This window comes from Nycticebus coucang, chromosome 2, assembly GCF_027406575.1.
Source record: "Nycticebus coucang isolate mNycCou1 chromosome 2, mNycCou1.pri, whole genome shotgun sequence".
Lineage (NCBI taxonomy): Eukaryota > Metazoa > Chordata > Mammalia > Primates > Lorisidae > Nycticebus > Nycticebus coucang.
Window position 1 is genome coordinate 108,795,339 of NC_069781.1, and position 19,270 is coordinate 108,814,608.

At 39.6% G+C, this 19,270-nt stretch overlaps 1 protein-coding gene across 2 annotated transcripts in view; it reads right to left on the minus strand.

The window, feature by feature from the left end:
• The window catches only part of CDK20 (cyclin dependent kinase 20), a 44,605-nt gene that overhangs the window by 16,553 nt on the left and 8,782 nt on the right, over nucleotides 1-19,270 (minus strand). The window contains exon 8 of one of the 2 annotated variants that reach the window (XM_053578593.1): nucleotides 8,226-9,505. The exons of the other annotated variant lie outside the window; for it this stretch is intronic. Coding sequence (XP_053434568.1) covers nucleotides 9,308-9,505 — 198 coding nt within the window. The 3' untranslated portion in view covers nucleotides 8,226-9,307. Of the gene's footprint in view, nucleotides 1-8,225; nucleotides 9,506-19,270 lie in introns of those variants that run through there. 2 annotated transcript variants of the gene reach the window in all.

Below are 19,270 nucleotides of genomic sequence, written 5' to 3' on the forward strand. Positions count from 1 at the left end.
TTTTTGGTCTTTTTAGTAATAGCCATTCTGACCAGAGTAAGATAGTATCTCAGTGTGGTTTTGATTTGCATTTCTCTGATGGTTAGTGATGTTGAGCATTTTTTCGTATACCTGTTGGACATTTGTATATCTTCTTTTGAGAATTGCCTATTCATATCCTTTAATTTAGTTAAAATATGTGTAGTGGGTTACATGAATGATTTCTGACTATTGACATAGCCTTGCATTACTAGGGAAGTGTTCACTATGTTGTGATAAATTATTGTTTTTAAATATTCCAAAATTTATGATTTTATTAAAAAATTGTTCCTACCTGAAAGAAAATAAATTAATACATCAAAGGGATACCTACACTTGCATGCTTATTGTAGCACTATACACAATGGCAAAGATATAGAATCAGCCTAAGTGTTCATCAATGAATGAATGAATTTTGAAAATGTGGTATAGATATACATTGGAATATGTCTATTTTCATGAGAGATACTAATTTGTCATTTTCCTATAAGGTCTTTTAAGGGTAATAATACTGACTTCGTAAATGAATTAGGAAATATTGCTTTCCATTCTATTTTAAACATTTTTTAAAAAAGGAACAGGCTTTATTTTTCAGAGCAGTTTTATAATCACAAAATTGAGTAGAAAGTGGCTCCCTCCACACACACAACCTTCCCCACCATTAATAAATATCCTGAACCAACGTGGTACATTTGTCACAATCACTGAACCTTCATCAGCACCTCATTACCATCCAAAATTTCATAGTTTACTTTAGGGCTCACTCTTGGTGTTGTACCATCTATGGGTTTTGGCAAATGTATAATGACATGTATCTACTATTACAGTATAATATGAGATAGTTCCCCTGCCCTACAAATCCTCTGTGCTTCACTTATTTTTTCCTCTCCCTCCTCCTGAACTCATGGAAACCACTGATCTTTTTATTGTCATCATAATTTTGCCTTTTCCAGAATGTCATAGAGTTAGAATCTATACTATTTAGCCTTTTCACACAAATTTCTTTCACTTAATAATATACATTTTCTCCATATGTTTTCATTACTTGCCAGCTCATTTGTTTTTACTGTTGATTAACTTTCCAGTGTCTATATGTGCCATAGTTTATCCATTCACTTGCTGAAGGAAATTGTACTGCTTCTAAGTTTTGGAAATTATGAAGAAAGCTGTTATCTATATCCATGTGCAAGTTTTTGTGTGAACATAATTTTTCAACTCCTTCAGATAGCTATTGAGGAACATGACTGCTGGATTATATGGTAAGAGTACATTTAGTTTTGTAAGAAGCTGCCAAACCAGCTTCCAAAGTGGCTGTACCATTCTGCATTTCAACCATTAATGAATGAGAAATGATACGTTGCTCCATATCCTCACCAGCATCTGGGGTTGTCTATGTTTTGGATTTTGGCCATTTGTCCATTTTAATAGGTGTGTAATGGTATCTCATTGTTTTTTAATTTGCATTTTTCTTATAACATATGGTATCTGCCATCTTTTCATCTGCTTATTTGCCATCTGTCTGTCTTCTTTGGTGAGGTGTCTATTCAGATTTTTACCCATTTCTAAATCAAATTATTTTCTTATTGCTGAATTTTAAGAGTCTATTATATATTTTGAATAAAAGTCCTGTATCAGATATATCTTTTACAGATATTTTCTTCCAGTCTGTAGGTTGTTTTCTCGTTTTTTGCAGTGTCTTTTACAGATAAGAAATTTTTAATTTTAATAAAGTTCCGCTTAATAATAATTTCTTTCATGGATGTACCTCTTATCACCATAACAAAGGCCATTTAGATTTTCTCCTAGGTTGTATTCTAGGAGTTTTACAGTTTTGCATTTTACATTTAGGTCTGTGACTCATTTTGAGTTCATTTTTGTGGAACATGTGGTGTCGTTGTTTAGATATTTTAAATGTAGATGTCCAGTTTTTCTAGTACTATTTGTTGAAGAGACTATCTTTTGTCCACTGTTTTGCCCTTTTCCTTCATAAAAGATCCAGTTGATTATCTTTATGGGGTTTATTCTTGGCAAAAGCAGTTTAGCAACCCACTGCACAGCAGCAGTGGTAGTGACATGCACCCACCAGGGTCAAATTTTGGAGAGACACCTCCCACATTCTGTGGTTGTTGGAGGGAACTGGAACTCACCCCACAGGGGTAACAGAGGAGGAGTGAGGCTGAGGCAGAGGCATGGACTCTATGGGAGAGAAATATACACTGTGATGGGAACTGCCAGCTTGGGAAAGACTCTGGTGGAACACTCCCCACTTTCCATTGAGCAGCAGCAGGAGCCAGGCTTGAGCTCCTCCTGCCTACTGGTGGCAGAGTGTGGTGGCCCCGCTGAGGAGGCACTGACTCCCCTTTGACTCTGGCAGGCGCATATCACTGGTGCATTTGCTCATTGGAGGGAACTAGGCCACAGCCCTGTGGGGTTACCAGTGGCGGGGTGGGCTGTGGAATAAGGTGGATAAGGAGATGCCACCACCCCCCCAGACTCTTTTTTTTTTTTTGGGTGGGCCTTCCTAACTCCACTGAGCACAGGAGGGAGCCACACGTGAGCTGCCAGTGGATGCCTGCTCTCTGGTTGCTGGAGTCCTTTTGAACTCTCCCAGTTGAGCAGTGATTGTACTCCCTGGAATAGTTGGTTTGGAACTCTTGACCTGGGCTGGCCACCCAGGGACCATCCAAGGTTGAGCCCTGACTGTGTTGTAGTGGGAAGGGCTGATTCTCCTCTTCTAGTTGTCACTGGTGGGGGGGCAGGATGTCTTAGTTGCTTGTATCTCTCCCCAGCTGAGATTTCAGCCCAAATCTGTCGACTCACTAGGATTAGATAAAGGCCGTATAAATAAATATAAGACAGACCCATCTAGCCCTATCATACAAATCAGATCCTCAGAGTCTCTGGCTGCAGGACTGAAAGGGCCCTTTGTAAAGCTGTAGCAAGCCCTAGCTCATTGGTGAAGAGCTGGTTGGTGAAGGGCTTGTTAACTATAACTCCTGGAGCCCTCAATCTAATCTCACCCTACCAGCTTTACTAGCCAGACTGTGAAAAATGATCATGGGGTGGAACCAGTGGAAAAACTCTGGCCACATGAATAATCAGAGTAAATCAAATCCCCCAAGGAACGTCAAAGGAGATACAACAGAAAATGCCATTCATAAACAAATGGCTGAAATGTCAAAAATAGAATTCAGAATATGATGGCTAATAAAATTAATAGAATGGAGGAAAAGAAGGAAATTGAAATCCAAAGAGTTGTACAAAAGTTGTCTCAAGAAATCAGTGAATTCAAAGACAAAATCTCCAAGGATATGGACACAATGAGAAAAGAGATAGCAGAGCTCAAGGAAATGAAAAAGCTATTTGTGGAGTTCCAAAATACAATAGAATCCCTCTGTAATAGAGTTGAGCAGGCAGAAGAAAGGATTTTTGAAATTGGAGACAAGGCTTTTGAACGTTCCCAAATGCTCAAAGAGGAGAGAGATGGAGATTAAGAACTGATCATTATCTGAGAGAGCTGTGGGACCACTCCAAAAGATCAAACGTTTGTCTTATAGGAATTCCTGAAGGGGAAAAGGATGGTCCTAAAGGTACAGATGCTCTACTTACAGATATCATTGAGAATTTCCCAAGCATTGCAAGAGATACAGCAATTCAGATAGTAGACAGTTTCAGAACCCCAGCATGACTTAATCCAAATAAAGCATCTCCTAGACACATTATAATTAACTTTGCCAAAGTTAATATGAAGGACAAAATTCTGCAAACAGCCAGATATAAGAAAAGCATTACCTACAAGGAGAAAAATATTAGGATGACTGCACATCTCTTAGCAGAAACTTTTCAAGCCAGAAGAAGATGGTCATTGACCTTCAGTCTCCTAAAACAAAACAACTTTCAGCCCAGGACCCTGTATCCAGCTAAACTGAATTTCATTTGTGATGGAGAAATCAAATACTTTACTGACTTACACATGTTGAAGAAATTTGCCATAACTAAACCATCTCTCCAGGAAATACTCAAGCCCATTTTCCATAATGACCAGCTCAATAGTCAGTAGCTTTTATATATACCAACAACAATCAATCTGAAAAAATTGTCCAAAACTCCATTCCTTTTACAGTAGTCCCAAAGAAGATGAACTCTCTGGGAATTTACCTAACAAAGGACATGAAAGATCGCTATAAAGAGAATTATGAAACTCTGAGAAAAGAAATAGCTGAATAGTTAACCAATGGAAAAACACACCATGCTCATGTATGGAAAGAATCAACATTATTAAAATGTCCATACTACCCCAAACAATATACAAATTTAATGCAATCCCTATTAAAGTACCATTGTCATACTTTAAAGATCTGGAAAAAACAGTTCTTCATTTTATATGGAATCAGAAAAAAAAACTCAAATGGACAAGACATTACTCAGAAATAGGAGGAATCACGCTACCAGACTTCAGGCTATACTATATAGTGATCAAAACAGCATGGTGCTGGCACAAAAATAGAGAGGTAGATATATGGTACAGAATAGAGAACCAAGAGATAAACCCAGCCATTTATCATTATTTTTTTTTGACAAGCTCATCAAAAACATAAATTGGGGGGAAGATTCGCTATTTAACAAATGGTGCTGGGTAAATTGGCCGGCGACTTGTGGAAGACTGAAACTGGACCCCTACCTTTCACCATTAACAAAAATTCTCACTGGATAAAAGATTTAAACTTAAGACATATAACTATAAAGATACTAGGAGAGAGTGCAGGGAAAATGCTTGAAGAAATTGGCCTGGGAGAATATTTTATGAGGAGGACCCTCCTGGGCAATTGAAGCAACACCAAAATTATATTACTGGGATCTGATCAAACTAAAAAGCTTCTGCACAGCCAAGAACACAGTAAGTAAAGCAAGCAGACAGCCCTCAGAATGGGAGAAGATATTTGCAGGCTATGTTTCTGACAAAGGTTTTATAACTAGAATCCAGAGAAAACTCTAACAAGAAAAGAACAAATAATCTCATTTCATTGTAGGCAAGAGACTTGAACAGAAGCTTCTCTAAAGAAGACAGATGCATGGCCTACAAACACATGAAAAAATGCTCATCATCTTTAATTATCAGAGAAATGCAAATCAAAACTGCTTTGAGAAATCATCTAACTCCAGTAAGATTAGCCCACATCACAAAATCCCAAAACTATAGATGTTGGCATAGATGTGGAGAGAAGGGAACACTTCTGCACTACTGGTAGGAATGCAAGCTAATCCGTCCTTTTTAGAAAGAAGTTTGGAGAACACTTAGGGAACTAAAAGTAGAGTTGCCATTCAATCCTGCAATTCCTCTGCTAGGTATGTCTCCAGAAGACCAAAAATCATTTTACAACAAAGATGTTTGCACAAGAATGTTTATTACAGACCAATTCATAATTGTCAAGTCATGGAAACAGCCCAAGTGCCCATCAAATCATGAATGGATTAATAAATTGTGGTGTATATATGCCATGGAATATTATGCAGCCTTTAAAAAAGATAGAGACTTTACATCTTTTATGTTCACCTGCATGGAGCTGGAACATATTCTTCTTAGTAAAGTATCTCAAGAATGGAAGAAAAAGTATCCAATGTACTCAATGCTATTATGAAACCAATATATAATCGCCCATACTTTCATACGAATGATAAAACACAATAGTCCAGGATGAAGAAGGGATGAGGCGGGGGAGGGTATTTAGTGGGAACTCACCTATTGTGCACAATGCAAGGATGCATGTCAAAACTATTAAGAGTAGAGTATAAATGTCTTAACACAACAAATAGTAAGTAAAGTGAAGGCTATATTAACCAGTTTGATGTAAGCATTCCAAACTGTATATAAAATCAGCACATTGTACCCCAAAAATGTATTAATGTACACAGTTATGATTTAATAAAAGAAATTAAGTAAATATAAAAGAAGAAGTCTTTTTGGCTAGTAGGAATGTAAAGTTTATAGTTTGCAAAATCAAATCAGGCAAAAAGATGTGAATTTTCTGTAGTTTCTAGTTCAAACCCAACTGTAATTTTATATCACAAATAAAGAATTATAAGATATAAGATACTCTACAAAATGAATGCTACCCGTCCTTTAAGATCCTTATGTGAGGTCCTGGCCTTCACAATGATACCACGAGAAGGAATTACTGATCTCATTTTACCTATGGGAAAGTTACAACCCAAAGAAGTTAGTGATATGAAAGGATATAAGGCACCTCCCTGCCAAACTTTACCCCTGAATTACCTCTAGCCTACTACTATGAACCAGTCAGTGATCTAATTCCAGCCCCAGGCATGACCCTAGAAAAATCACTGGGTGATACTCAGTTTCTTTATAATAAAAATGGGGATGAAAACCTAGTATTTTACTCAAGACATTTAAAATTATGATCACACTATTCCAGTAAGGATCTGTTTATTTTTTCTGTAAAATGAGTTAATAATGTATTTTAAGTTCCTTCAAAAACTCATTTACTCAAATAATATTTACTGAAGAGACACTAAATATCAAGGCATATGCTGGGTGCCTGAGTGATAGAAAAGACAAAAATAACTCTCTTAGAAACAAGTCTAGCTGGTAAAAACACATACAGCATTAAACAAATATATTACAGTCATTTAATTACAATGGTGCTGTGTCCTTGGAAGAAAAAGTACTGTGTACCTGTAACATGTGGATAGTAGTACAGTGGAGGGAAGACCAGATTAATTCACTCAGGTATTTCATGAGCACGGCCATGAAGGTAAGAAAGATGGAGAGAGCACAAGTTACTGACAGTGAAGACACCTGAGATGGCAGGATAGAGGAACCATCATGGGAAGAAATGTGAGCACAGCTTTCCAGGTTCAAGGAAAGCAAAAAGCCCCAAGGAAGGAAGTTCCAGAATATTCCAAAAGGCTGCAGCAGAAAGAAAAATGATCCTTAAGCCAATCTGAGGGGTGAACTCTGATGGCAGGGGAAGTGCATCTTACCTTGTTCACAAGAGACCAGCACAGGAGATCTGGGTGGGCAAACTGGACCTCCAGAAGCTGCCAAAGTCATCACCATTGGGCATATCAGCACACTTAGCAACACTACAGGCTCAGAGCCTCACAGATGGGCAAACTGAAACCCCAGGGTAGAAGCACCTGGCTTTGGACTGGCCCTGCCATTGCCTTGGACAGAGACTGTTACCTTGTTCACCTGTGTGGCAGAGGGCAGGTCTTGGTCCTCCATGAAAAAGGTATAGCAGTTCGTGTGGACCCAGTTGTGGCTCCACCTCACCATCACCATGCCCCACTTCTATCTGGTAGGACCAATACCACCACCCTGTTGCCCTTCAGCCTGCAGGGCCAGCCCCTCCTGGCCTTGCTGGGCTCAGTTATATAGTTGAGGGGTCCTGCTTCACCGGGAGTAACACCTTGCTCCAACCCTCCCCTCCCCCACCTCTTATGCTGGCATATGCCCAGCTGTATTGCTCAGGCTGGTCTTCCAACTCCTGAGCTCAAGTGATCCTCCTGCCTCAGTCTCCCAAAGTGCTAGGATTATAGGCATGAGCCACCAGGCCCAGGCCAGAGTGTAGTTCTTAACAAATCTGTGTCTGGTGCATGCACTATCTGCCATATCTATAATCTGTTTTCTGTTGTTTGTGCTGTCCATATTCTGAACCGCCTCCTCATGTGCCTGGCTGTTGTTATACAATGTACATTGTTTGTAAGTTTTTGTAGAAATAATTTAAGGCATCAATTGATAACCACCAAGTGAGCTTTTCATCAGTTGACCATATCTTATTAAAACTGTTTTCAAACACATCAAGTCTAAGTACAAGCTCCCATTTATGTGGAGGTGAGAGCTATCAGAAATTAACTAGGTTTGACTAGAGCTCCGAGTCTGCAGATGTGGCTGAAGAAATAAATAGGCAAGAGCATGAAAACATCAAACTCTCCTGAAAGCAAAAATTAGGGCTTACTGTGTTTTGTCAACCCACCATGAGCTGGGAGGCCAGTGGATGTAGTAGTAGTGTTAATTACCTCTGTACCCTCAGTACCCAGAGTTTATCCACACGAAGCATAAAACATATTTTAACAATAAAAGATTGCTAAGAATGGGGAGGCACCTGTGGCTCAAGGAGTAGGGCGCCGGTCCCATATGCTGGAGGTGGCGAGTTCAAACCCAGCCCTGGCCAAACAAAAAAAAAAAAAAAAAAAGATTGCTAAGAATAAGTTTCTCTAGACTGTTTTTACCTATCCCTGGACTAATATGACACTGTCTTAATTATTATATAACATTAAGTTCTGATACCTAATATAGTAAGTCTCTCCATTATTTCTCCTTCTGGTTCTGCTTCCTTCTCTTGGCCCTTTGCATTTCCACATACTTGTTAGAATCATTTTATCAAATTTATAATAAAATAAGGAAAAAATTGGCTGGATGATATTGGAATTTATTAAAGTCATAAATTAATTCCACAAGTGCCTGTTTCCTTATTTATACAGCTGCCTCTGTTCACTCTTATCTGGGAGTAGATGGAGCAAATCAGCCTACTGTACAGAGGGTCTCCTGCTGAATCTCCAGCAGGAGCCATTTTTTGGGTTCCCACTTCTGCCCACCTCACGTCCAAATGAGTCACATTAGCACACATGCAGCCCTCAGGGCAAAAGTGACTATGACTTCCCCCCCAACCCCCACCACAAATGAAGGCAATGAAATGATACATCTCTGCCATTTCCCTTGATAGGTATGAGAGAGGAACACACATAAGGCAGAGCCACTTGGGTTTTGCATAAAAAAATCTCAAATCCTGAACTAGAATATTTAGTGTCTTTTACTAAAACCAAACCAAACCTTCCATCCCACTTGAGTTTTGAACATGAGGACATCATATTCCCTGAACCGGTTCTAAAAAGAATATTCTTGGCCAGGAGACAGCACCTGGAAAGCCAACACCAAGGCAGGAATTGTCATTCTATATGGGCAGGCCTTGAATGGCAGCAAAGGTCAGTTTCTGATGGTTAAGTCAGTAGCACACAGACTTGAGGTTCACTGAACACAGGCCATGGGTCTCTTCTGCTGCTCTGGATGTCCTCATCACCTTGGCTGGGAGGGTGACTACTACATTCTTGAGAACAGTCCTCAGGATGGCTAAGGAGCAGGACGAGATACAAAGTGTGCCCAATGTGGCCATGGAGAGGCATTGGAGGGCTGAATCGAGTAGGTGGCAGAAGAACAAGCTGCCTGGGTGATCCTGAGGAACTGGCAGACAGGACCAGGGCCAGTGTCTTACCCCTCTGGAATAAAGGGCCGAATCAACTCCGGGTTCAACAGCGACTCCTCAAGAGGCTGATCCACATGGAAGTCATGGACATGGGGGGGCCCTGGGTGGGCCTTGGGGGCCAGTCCCCCTGGGCGCTGAGGAATCGGCAGCTCAGATGGGTGGGCAGGCAAAGGAGCTGTGAAGAAGTACTGATGCAAGAGGGCCTGGGGATGGCAAGTAAAGAACAGCAGAAAGAAATCATTAACCTCCCTGTCCTCAGGCTCAGACCAAAGGCAACTTTAAGACTCATTCCTTCAGCTCCTCATGTGTTCAGCTGACTTAGCAAACCTTTTCTGCAAGTCTAATATGTCTGAAGTGCTGTTCTAAAGGCTGGGGACTCAGTGGTTTACAAAACAGACAAAACCCTGCCTTTTCAACACAGGTGAAGGTGAGGAACAATAAACAAGGTGAAGTAAAATATACAATAGTCAGATAATGATACAGTCAGCACTCTGTGGAAAAGAGAAAGCAAGACAGAGAATGAAAAATGCCAGTGAGACTACAGATTTGAAGAGTGGTGAAAGAAGGCCACTTGGAAAGTAACACTTGAGCAAAGACCTGAGAGAACTGGGTGAGCAGGGCATGAGGCTCTAGGGCAGGGAAAGAAGTGCATAGAAGCCAAGGGGTGTCCTGGTGTGTTCCAGAATATGCAGGAGGCCCTGGAGCTAAAGAAGACCGAATACAGGGGAAAGAGCAGGTAGGGTCAAGAAATGATGGTGTATATGAGTGTAACACCTTTGGGCCATAGGAAAGACTCTGGCTTTTCTTCTAAGTGAGACAGAGGCAAGGAAGGCTGGGGCAGAGAAGGGGTGTGTTCTGCTCTGCTGGGACAAGCTTTCTCTCTTTGCCAGGTGGAGAAGAAATTAACAGTAGAATCTCCCGAGTTGACTACCTCCCTACATTGACCACCTCCTTAAGTTGACCTAATTTTGCTCTTGTTCTCTCCTGCTGGTTGAGTACCCTGCTGTCTCTCGACTTCTTCATGGTCCTTCTGGACATCCTTCTTCTCTTGTGGACCTATATGATTCCGGAGCAAGATGGTGGCCGAGTAATAGCTTCTGTGCAGCCAGGCACAGTGAGATTGGGGGGAAAAGACTCCAAGCATCTCTGGCTGGTGGGATCTGCCCAGAAACTTCCCTTTGGCCACACAGGGAGTAAGTGAGAGACTTCTGGACCCCATGAGGAGGACAAAGTGGTGGAGAATAGGCAAGTGGTAGGTGCGTCTGTTCGGTCGGAGGCTGCCCACAGCTGTAACCACAGCAACAGCGAGACTGCAAGCAGGAAAAGCCTTAGTTGTGGGCTGTTTTGGATTTTTTGCACTTGAGCACTCAATTGAACTGCCTTGGGAGATCTTGGGTGGGTGTATGGATGACTTTAGGCATTGTCTAGGGCCCTGGACTGAGCCAGACGGAGCTAATAGTGTTTGGCGGTGGGTCACACGGATCCATTGTCAGTGATCTGCCCCGGCAAGCTCCGCCCTCAGGGTCGCAGAGCTAGAAACGGGTGGGAGCTGGTAACCCAGCAACCAAGTAGCCTAAGGGTGGGGTTTGAGCCGCCTTGCAGCCCTAACCCTCAGGGGCAGAGTGAGACCGGTTTTGGCACACTGAGTAAGTGGATAGCCACTTCAGCAGCGATTCCAGCGAGAAAGCTGGGAAAGCTTCTGCTCAGCAAGTTTACAAGTTCAAAGTGCCTTTTAAGTAGGCTGAAGAGAGATTTAGGGTGTCTACCTGCTGGGGTTTGAGAAATCAGCAGCCTCCAGTCATATCAGAACTGTGACTAACATCTCATACCCCAGAAGACCACGTGTTGCCCAGACAATATTCAATAACATATACAAACTGCTTTGTTTTTGGTTCTGTATTTTTTTCTTTTCTTTTTTTGTTTGGTTGTTTTTTTTGTTTCTTTATTTTGACATTGCTGATGTTCTTTTGTTTTTTTTTAATTTCAATCTTTTCCACACAGATCCCTTTTTCTTTCTCAATTTTCCTAGTTTAATTATAATTTCCCATTGCTGCCTTTTTTAATAACTTCAACTTCATTTTTGCTAGTGTTTCTACCGACATAATTTGGTTTTTCACCCAATTTCATCCCCGTAAAGTTTTCTGTTTGCTTCTTTTGGTTTGATTTATAGCATTTTTGTCTTTCCTCTCTACTTGGTGGAGGTGGGGTACTGTGTGTGATCAGGTTAGCAAAGAGCTGCTGACCTCAAGGCAACCACGCAACAGGACACCCCCAGAAGGTGGGGTTTTTTAAGATTGTGTCAAAGTACCCTACTGTACACCTATATTGCCCTGTCTCCCTCTTTCTGTGCCTCTCTTCTTTTTGTCAATATTCCTTATACCGACCCCCTCTCCTTTCTCTATCTTTCTTTTTTTCTTATCACTCGGTCCTCCTTTCTTTCATCCCCTTTTTTTGCTCTTCAACCTTCTCACCCTTCTGGTCCTGTAACCCTTAGTCCACAGGCACAAGAACTTAAAGAGCAAGAGGAAGTGAAAGGAAAATTAGGGCAAGGAAACAGATAAAAGAAATCACTCATGAGGAAGAATCAGCAGAAAACTCCAGGCAACATGAAGAACCAGTCTAGAACAACCCCACCAAGGGACCATGAGGTAGCTACTGCAGATGATTCCACCAGTATAGAAATGTTAGGAATGACAGAAAGGGAATTTAGAATACACATGTTGAAAACAATGAAAGAAATGATGGAAACAATGAAGGAACTTCCTAATAAAGTGGAAAATAACCAAAAGGAAATCCAAAAACAGAATCAAATAAGAGATGAACAATATGAAGAATATAAAAAGGATATAGCAGACCTGAAGGAACTGAAACAGTCAATTAGGGAACTTAAAGATACAATGGAAAGTATCAGCAACAGGTTAGACCATGCAGAAGAAAGAATTTCAGAGGTAGAAGACAAAGTTCTTGAGATAACTCAGACAGTAAAAGAGGCAGAAAAGAAGAGAGAGAAAGCAGAACGTTCACTGTCAGAATTATGGGACTTTATGAAGCGTTCCAACATACGAGTTATAGGAATTCCAGAAGGGGAAGAAGAATGCCCCAGAGGAATGGAAGCCATACTAGAGAATATTATAAAAGAAAATTTCCCAAATATCACCAAAGATTCTGACACACTGCTTTCAGAGGGATATCGGACCCCGGGTCGCCTCAACTCTAACCGAGCTTCTCCAAGACACATTGTGATGAACCTGTCCAAAGTCAAGACAAAAGAAAAGATTCTGCAAGTTGCCAGGAGTAAGCGCCAGTTGACCTACAGGGGCAAATCCATCAGAGTTACCGCAGACTTCTCTAATGAAACTTTCCAAGCAAGAAGACAATGGTCATCTACCTTTAATCTACTTAAACAGAACAATTTTCAGCCCAGAATTCTGTACCCTGCTAAGCTAACCTTCAAAATTGACGGAGAAATCAAATCATTTACGGATATACAAACATTGAGGAAATTCGCCACAACAAGACCAGCTCTACAGGAAATACTTCAACCTGTTCTGCACACTGACCACCACAATGGATCAGCAGCAAAGTAAGAACTCAGAAATCAAAGGACAGAACCTAACCTCCACACTGATGCAAAAGACAAAACTAAGCAATGGACTCTCACAAATTAAGATGAATAGAATATTACCACACTTATCAATTATCTCAATAAATGTTAATGGCTTGAATTCCCCACTGAAGAGACATAGATTGGGTGACTGGATTAAAAAACACAAGCCATCCATTTGCTGTCTGCAAGAAACACACCTGGCTTCAAAAGACAAATTAAAGCTCCGAGTCAAGGGTTGGAAGACAATTTTTCAGGCAAATGGAATTCAGAAGAAAAGAGGAGTTGCAATCTTATTTTCAGATACATGTGGATTTAAAGCAACTAAAGTCAAAAAAGACAAAGATGGTCACTTTATATTGGTCAAGGGAAAACTACAACAAGAAGACATTTCAATTCTAAATATTTATGCACCCAATTTAAATGCTCCCAGATTCTTGAAGCAGACCTTACGCAGTCTGAGCAATATGATATCTGATAATACCATCATAACAGGGGACTTTAACACACCTCTTACAGAGCTGGACAGATCCTCTAAACAGAAATTGAACAAAGATGTAAGAGATTTAAATGAGACCCTAGAACAACTATGCTTGATAGACGCATATAGAACACTCCACCCCAAAGATAAAGAATATACATTCTTCTCATCACCCCATGAAACATTCTCCAAAATTGATCATATCCTGGGACACAAAACAAATATCAACAGAATCAAAAGAATTGAAATTTTACCTTGTATCTTTTCAGACCATAAGGCACTAAAGGTGGAACTCAACTCTAACAAAAATGCTCAACCCCACCCAAAGGCATGGAAATTAAACAATCTTCTGTTGAATAACAGATGGGTGCAGGAAGAAATAAAACAGGAAATCATTAACTTCCTTGAGCATAACAACAATGAAGACACAAGCTACCAAAACCTGTGGGATACTGCAAAAGCAGTTTTGAGAGGAAAATTCATCGCTTTAGATGCCTACATTCAAAAAACAGAAAGAGAGCACATCAATAATCTCACAAGAGATCTTATGGAATTGGAAAAAGAAGAACAATCTAAGCCTAAACTCAGTAGAAGAAAAGAAATATCCAAAATCAAATCAGAGATCAGTGAAATTGAGAACAAAAGAATCATTCAGAAAATTAATGAAACAAGGAGTTGGTTTTTTGAAAAAATAAATAAAATAGATAAACCATTGGCCAGACTAACGAGAAATAGAAAAGTAAAATCTCTAATAACCTCAATCAGAAACGATAAAGGGGAAATAACAACTGATCCCACAGAGATACAAGAGATCATCTCTGAATACTACCAGAAACTCTATGCCCAGAAATTTGACAATGTGAAGGAAATGGATCAATATTTGGAATCACACCCTCTCCCTAGACTTAGCCAGGATGAAATAGACCTTCTGAACAGACCAATTTCAAGCACTGTGATCAAAGAAACAATAAAAAAGCTTCCAACCAAAAAATGCCCTGGTCCAGATGGCTTCACTCCAGAATTCTATCAAACCTTCAAGGAAGAGCTTATTCCTGTACTGCAGAAATTATTCCAAAAAACTGAGGAAGAAGGAATCTTCCCCAACACATTCTATGAAGCAAACATCACCCTGATACCAAAACCAGGAAAAGACCCAAACAAAAAGGAGAATTTCAGACCAATCTCACTCATGAACATAGACGCAAAAATTCTCAACAAAATCCTAGCCAATAGATTACAGCTTATCATCAAAAAAGTCATTCATCATGATCAAGTAGGCTTCATCCCAGGGATGCAAGGCTGGTTTAACATACGCAAGTCTATAAACGTTATCCACCATATTAACAGAGGCAAAAATAAAGATCACATGATCCTCTCAATAGATGCAGAAAAAGCATTTGATAAAATCCAGCATCCTTTTCTAATTAGAACTCTGAAGAGTATAGGCATAGGTGGCACATTTCTAAAACTGATTGAAGCTATCTATGACAAACCCACAGCCAATATTTTACTGAATGGAGTAAAACTGAAAGCTTTTCCTCTTAGAACTGGAACCAGACAAGGTTGTCCGCTGTCACCTTTACTATTCAACGTAGTGCTGGAAGTTCTAGCCAATATAATTAGGCAAGACAAGGAAATAAAGGGAATCCAAATGGGAGCAGAGGAGGTCAAACTCTCCCTCTTTGCTGACGACATGATCTTATACTTAGAGAACCCCAAAGACTCAACCACAAGACTCCTAGAAGTCATCAAAAAATACAGTAATGTTTCAGGATATAAAATCAATGTCCACAAGTCAGTAGCCTTTGTATACACCAATAACAGTCAAGAGGAGAAGCTAATTAAGGACACAACTCCCTTCACCATAGTCTCAAAGAAAATCAAATACCTAGGAATATACCTAACGAAGGAGGTGAAGGACCTCTATAAAGAAAACTATGAAATCCTCAGAAAGGAAATAGCAGAGGATATTAACAAATGGAAGAACATACCATGCTCATGGATGGGAAGAATCAACATTGTTAAAATGTCTATACTTCCCAAAGCTATCTACCTATTCAATGCCATTCCTATCAAGGTACCTACATCGTACTTTCAAGATTTGGAAAAAATGATTCTGCGTTTTGTATGGAACCGGAGAAAACCCCGTATAGCTAAGGCAGTTCTTAGTAACAAAAATAAAGCTGGGGGCATCAGCATACCAGATTTTAGTCTGTACTACAAAGCCATAGTGCTCAAGACAGCATGGTACTGGCACAAAAACAGAGACATAGACACTTGGAATCGAATTGAACACCAAGAAATGAAACTAACATCTTACAACCACCTAATCTTTGATAAACCAAACAAGAACGTACCTTGGGGGAAAGACTCCCTATTCAATAAATGGTGTTGGGAGAACTGGATGTCTACATGTAAAAGACTGAAACTGGACCCACATCTTTCCCCACTCACAAAAATTGATTCAAGATGGATAAAGGACTTAAATTTAAGTCATGAAACAATAAAAATCCTCAAAGAAAGCATAGGAAAAACACTGGAAGATATTGGCCTGGGGGAAGACTTCATGAAGAAGACTGCCATGGCAATTGCAACAACAACAAAAATAAACAAATGGGACTTCATGAAACTGAAAAGCTTCTGTACAGCTAAGGACACAATAACCAAAGCAAAGAGACAACCTACACAATGGGAAAGGATATTTGCATATTTTCAATCAGACAAAAGCTTGATAACCAGGATCTATAGAGAACTCAAATTAATCCACATGAAAAAAGCCAACAATCCCTTATATCAATGGGCAAGAGACATGAATAGAACTTTCTCTAAAGATGACAGACGAATGGCTAACAAACACATGAAAAAATGTTCATCATCTCTATAAGAGAAATGCAAATCAAAACAACCCTCAGATATCATCTAACCCCAGTGAGAATGGCCCACATCACAAAATCTCAAAACTGCAGATGCTGGCGTGGATGTGGAGAGAAGGGAACACTTTGACACTGCTGGTGGGACTGCAAACTAGTACAACCTTTCTGGAAGGAAGTATGGAGAAACCTCAAAGCACTCAACCTAGACCTCCCATTCGATCCTGCAATCCCATTACTGGGCATCTACCCAGAAGGAAAAAAATCCTTTTATCATAAGGACACTTGTACTAGACTGTTTATTGCAGCTCAATTTACCATTGCCAAAATGTGGAAACAGCCTAAATGCCCACCAACCCAGGAATGGATTAACAAGCTGTGGTATATGTATACCATGGAATACTATTCAGCTATTAAAAAAAATGGAGACTTTACATCCTTCGTATTGACCTGGATGGAAGTGGAAGACATTATTCTTAGTAAAGCATCACAAAAATGGAGAAGCATGAGTCCTATGTACTCAATCTTGATATGAGGACAATTGATGACAATTAAGTTTATGGGGGGGGGGAAGCAGAAAGAGGGATGGAGGGAGGAGGGTGGGGCCTTAGTGTGTGTCACACTTTATGGGGGAAAGACATGATTGCAAGAGGGACTTTACTTAACAATTGCAATCAGTGTAACTGGCTTATTGTACCCTCAATTAATCCCCAACAATAAAAAATAAAAATAAAAAAAAGAAAAAAAAAAAAGAAAATTTCCCAAATATCACGAAAGATTCTGACATACTCCTTTCAGAGGGATAAGGGTCCCCAGGTCACCTCAACTCAAATAGAGCTTCTCCAGGACACATTGTGATGAACCTACTAAAGTTAAGACAAAAGAAAAGATTTTGCAAGCTGCCAGGAGTAAGCGCCAAATAACCTACAGGGGCAAATCCATCAGGGTGACCGCAGAATGAAATTAGGGCAAGTTTCTCTAATGAAACTTTTCAAGCCAGAAGACAATGGTCTTCTACCTTTAATCTACTTAAACAGCACAATTTCCAGCCCAGAATTCTATATCCCGCTAAGCTAAGTTTTAAAATTGATGGAGAAATCTAATCTTTTACTGATATGCAAACATTGGGGAAATTCGCCACAACAAGACCAGCTTTAAAGGAAATACTTCAACCTGTTCTACACACTGACCATCACAATGGACCTTCAGTAAAGTAAATACCCAGAAGGGGTGAAAGGCAGAATCTAGCTTCCACAATGATGCAAAAGACAAAATTAAGCAATGGACTTTCACAAAATAAGATGAATAGAATGCTACCACACTTAATCAATTACCTCAACAAATGTCAATGACTTGAATTCCCCACTGAAGAAGCACAGATTGGCTGATTGGATTAAAAAACACAAGCCATCTATTTGCTGTTGCAGGAAACACACCTCATGTCAAAAGACAAATTAAAACTCAGAGTTAAGGATTGGAAGTCAATTTTTCAGGCAAACGGAATTCAGAAGAAAAGGGTTGCAATCTTATCAGATACATATGGATTTAAAGCAACTAAAGTTGAAAAAGGCAATGATGGTCACTTCATATTGGTCAAGGGAAAAATAGAAGAAGACATTTCAATTCTAAATATTTATGCACCCAATTTAAATGCTCCCAGATTCTTGAAACAGACCTTACTCAGTCTGAGCAATATGATATCCTATAACACCACCATAGCAGGGGACTTTAACATCCCTCTCTCAGAGATTGACAGATCCTCTAAAAAAAAATTAAATGAAAATATTAGAGATTTAAATAAGAACTTAGAACAACTGTGCTTGATAGATGTATATAGAACACTTCATCCCATTGTCCCATGGAACATTCCATCATCTCATCGTCCCATGGAACATTCTCCAAAATTGATCATATCCTAGGACATAAAACAAACCTCAAGAGAATCAAAAGAATTGAAATTTTACCTTGTATCTTCTCAGACCACCAGCCACTAAAGGTGGAACTCAACTCCAACAAAAACGTTCAACACTACACAAAGGCATGAAAGCTAAATAACCTTATGCTGAATGACAGTTGCGTGCAGGAAGAAATAAAAAAGGAAATCATTAACTTCCTTGAGTATAACAACAATGAACACACAAGCTACCCAAACCTGTGGGATACAGCAAAAGCAGTCATGAGAGGAAAATGTATCACTTTAGAAGCCTACATTTGAAAAACAGAAAGAGAGAGCATCAAAAAACTACCAAGCCATCTTATGGAATTAGAAAAAGAAGAAAAATCTAAGTCTAAACCCAGCAGAAGAAAAGAAATATGCAAAATTAAATCAGAGATCAATGAAACTGAAAACAGAATCATTCAGAAAATTAATGAAACAAGGGAGTTGGCTTTTTGAAAAAAAATAAATGAAATAGATAAACCTTTGGCCAGACTAACTAGAAATAAAAAAGTAAAATCTCTAGTAATCTCAATCAGAAATGATAAAGGGGAAATAACAATGGATGCCACAGAGATACAAGAGATTATCTCTGAATACTGCCACAAACTCTATGCCCAGAAATCTGACAATGTGAAGGAAATGGATCAATATTTGGAATCACACTCTCTCCCTAGTCTTAGCCTGGATGAAGTAGAGCTCCTGAACAGACCAATTTCAAGCACTGAGATCAAAGAAACAATACAAAATCCCCCAACGAAAAAATGCCCTAGTCCAGATGGCTTCACATCAGAATTCTACCAAACCTTCAAAGAATAGCTTATTCCTATTTTTCAGAAATTGTTTCAAAAAATTGAGGAGGAAGGAATCTTCCCCAATACTTTCTATGAAGCAAACATCACCCTGATACCAAAACCAGGAAAAGACCAAACTAAAAAGGGTAATTTTAGACCAATTTCACTAATGAATATAGATGCAAAAATTCTCTACAAAATCCTAGCCAATAGATTACAGCTTATCATCAAAAAAGTCATACATCATGATCAACTAGGTTTCATCGCAGGATGCAAGGCTGGT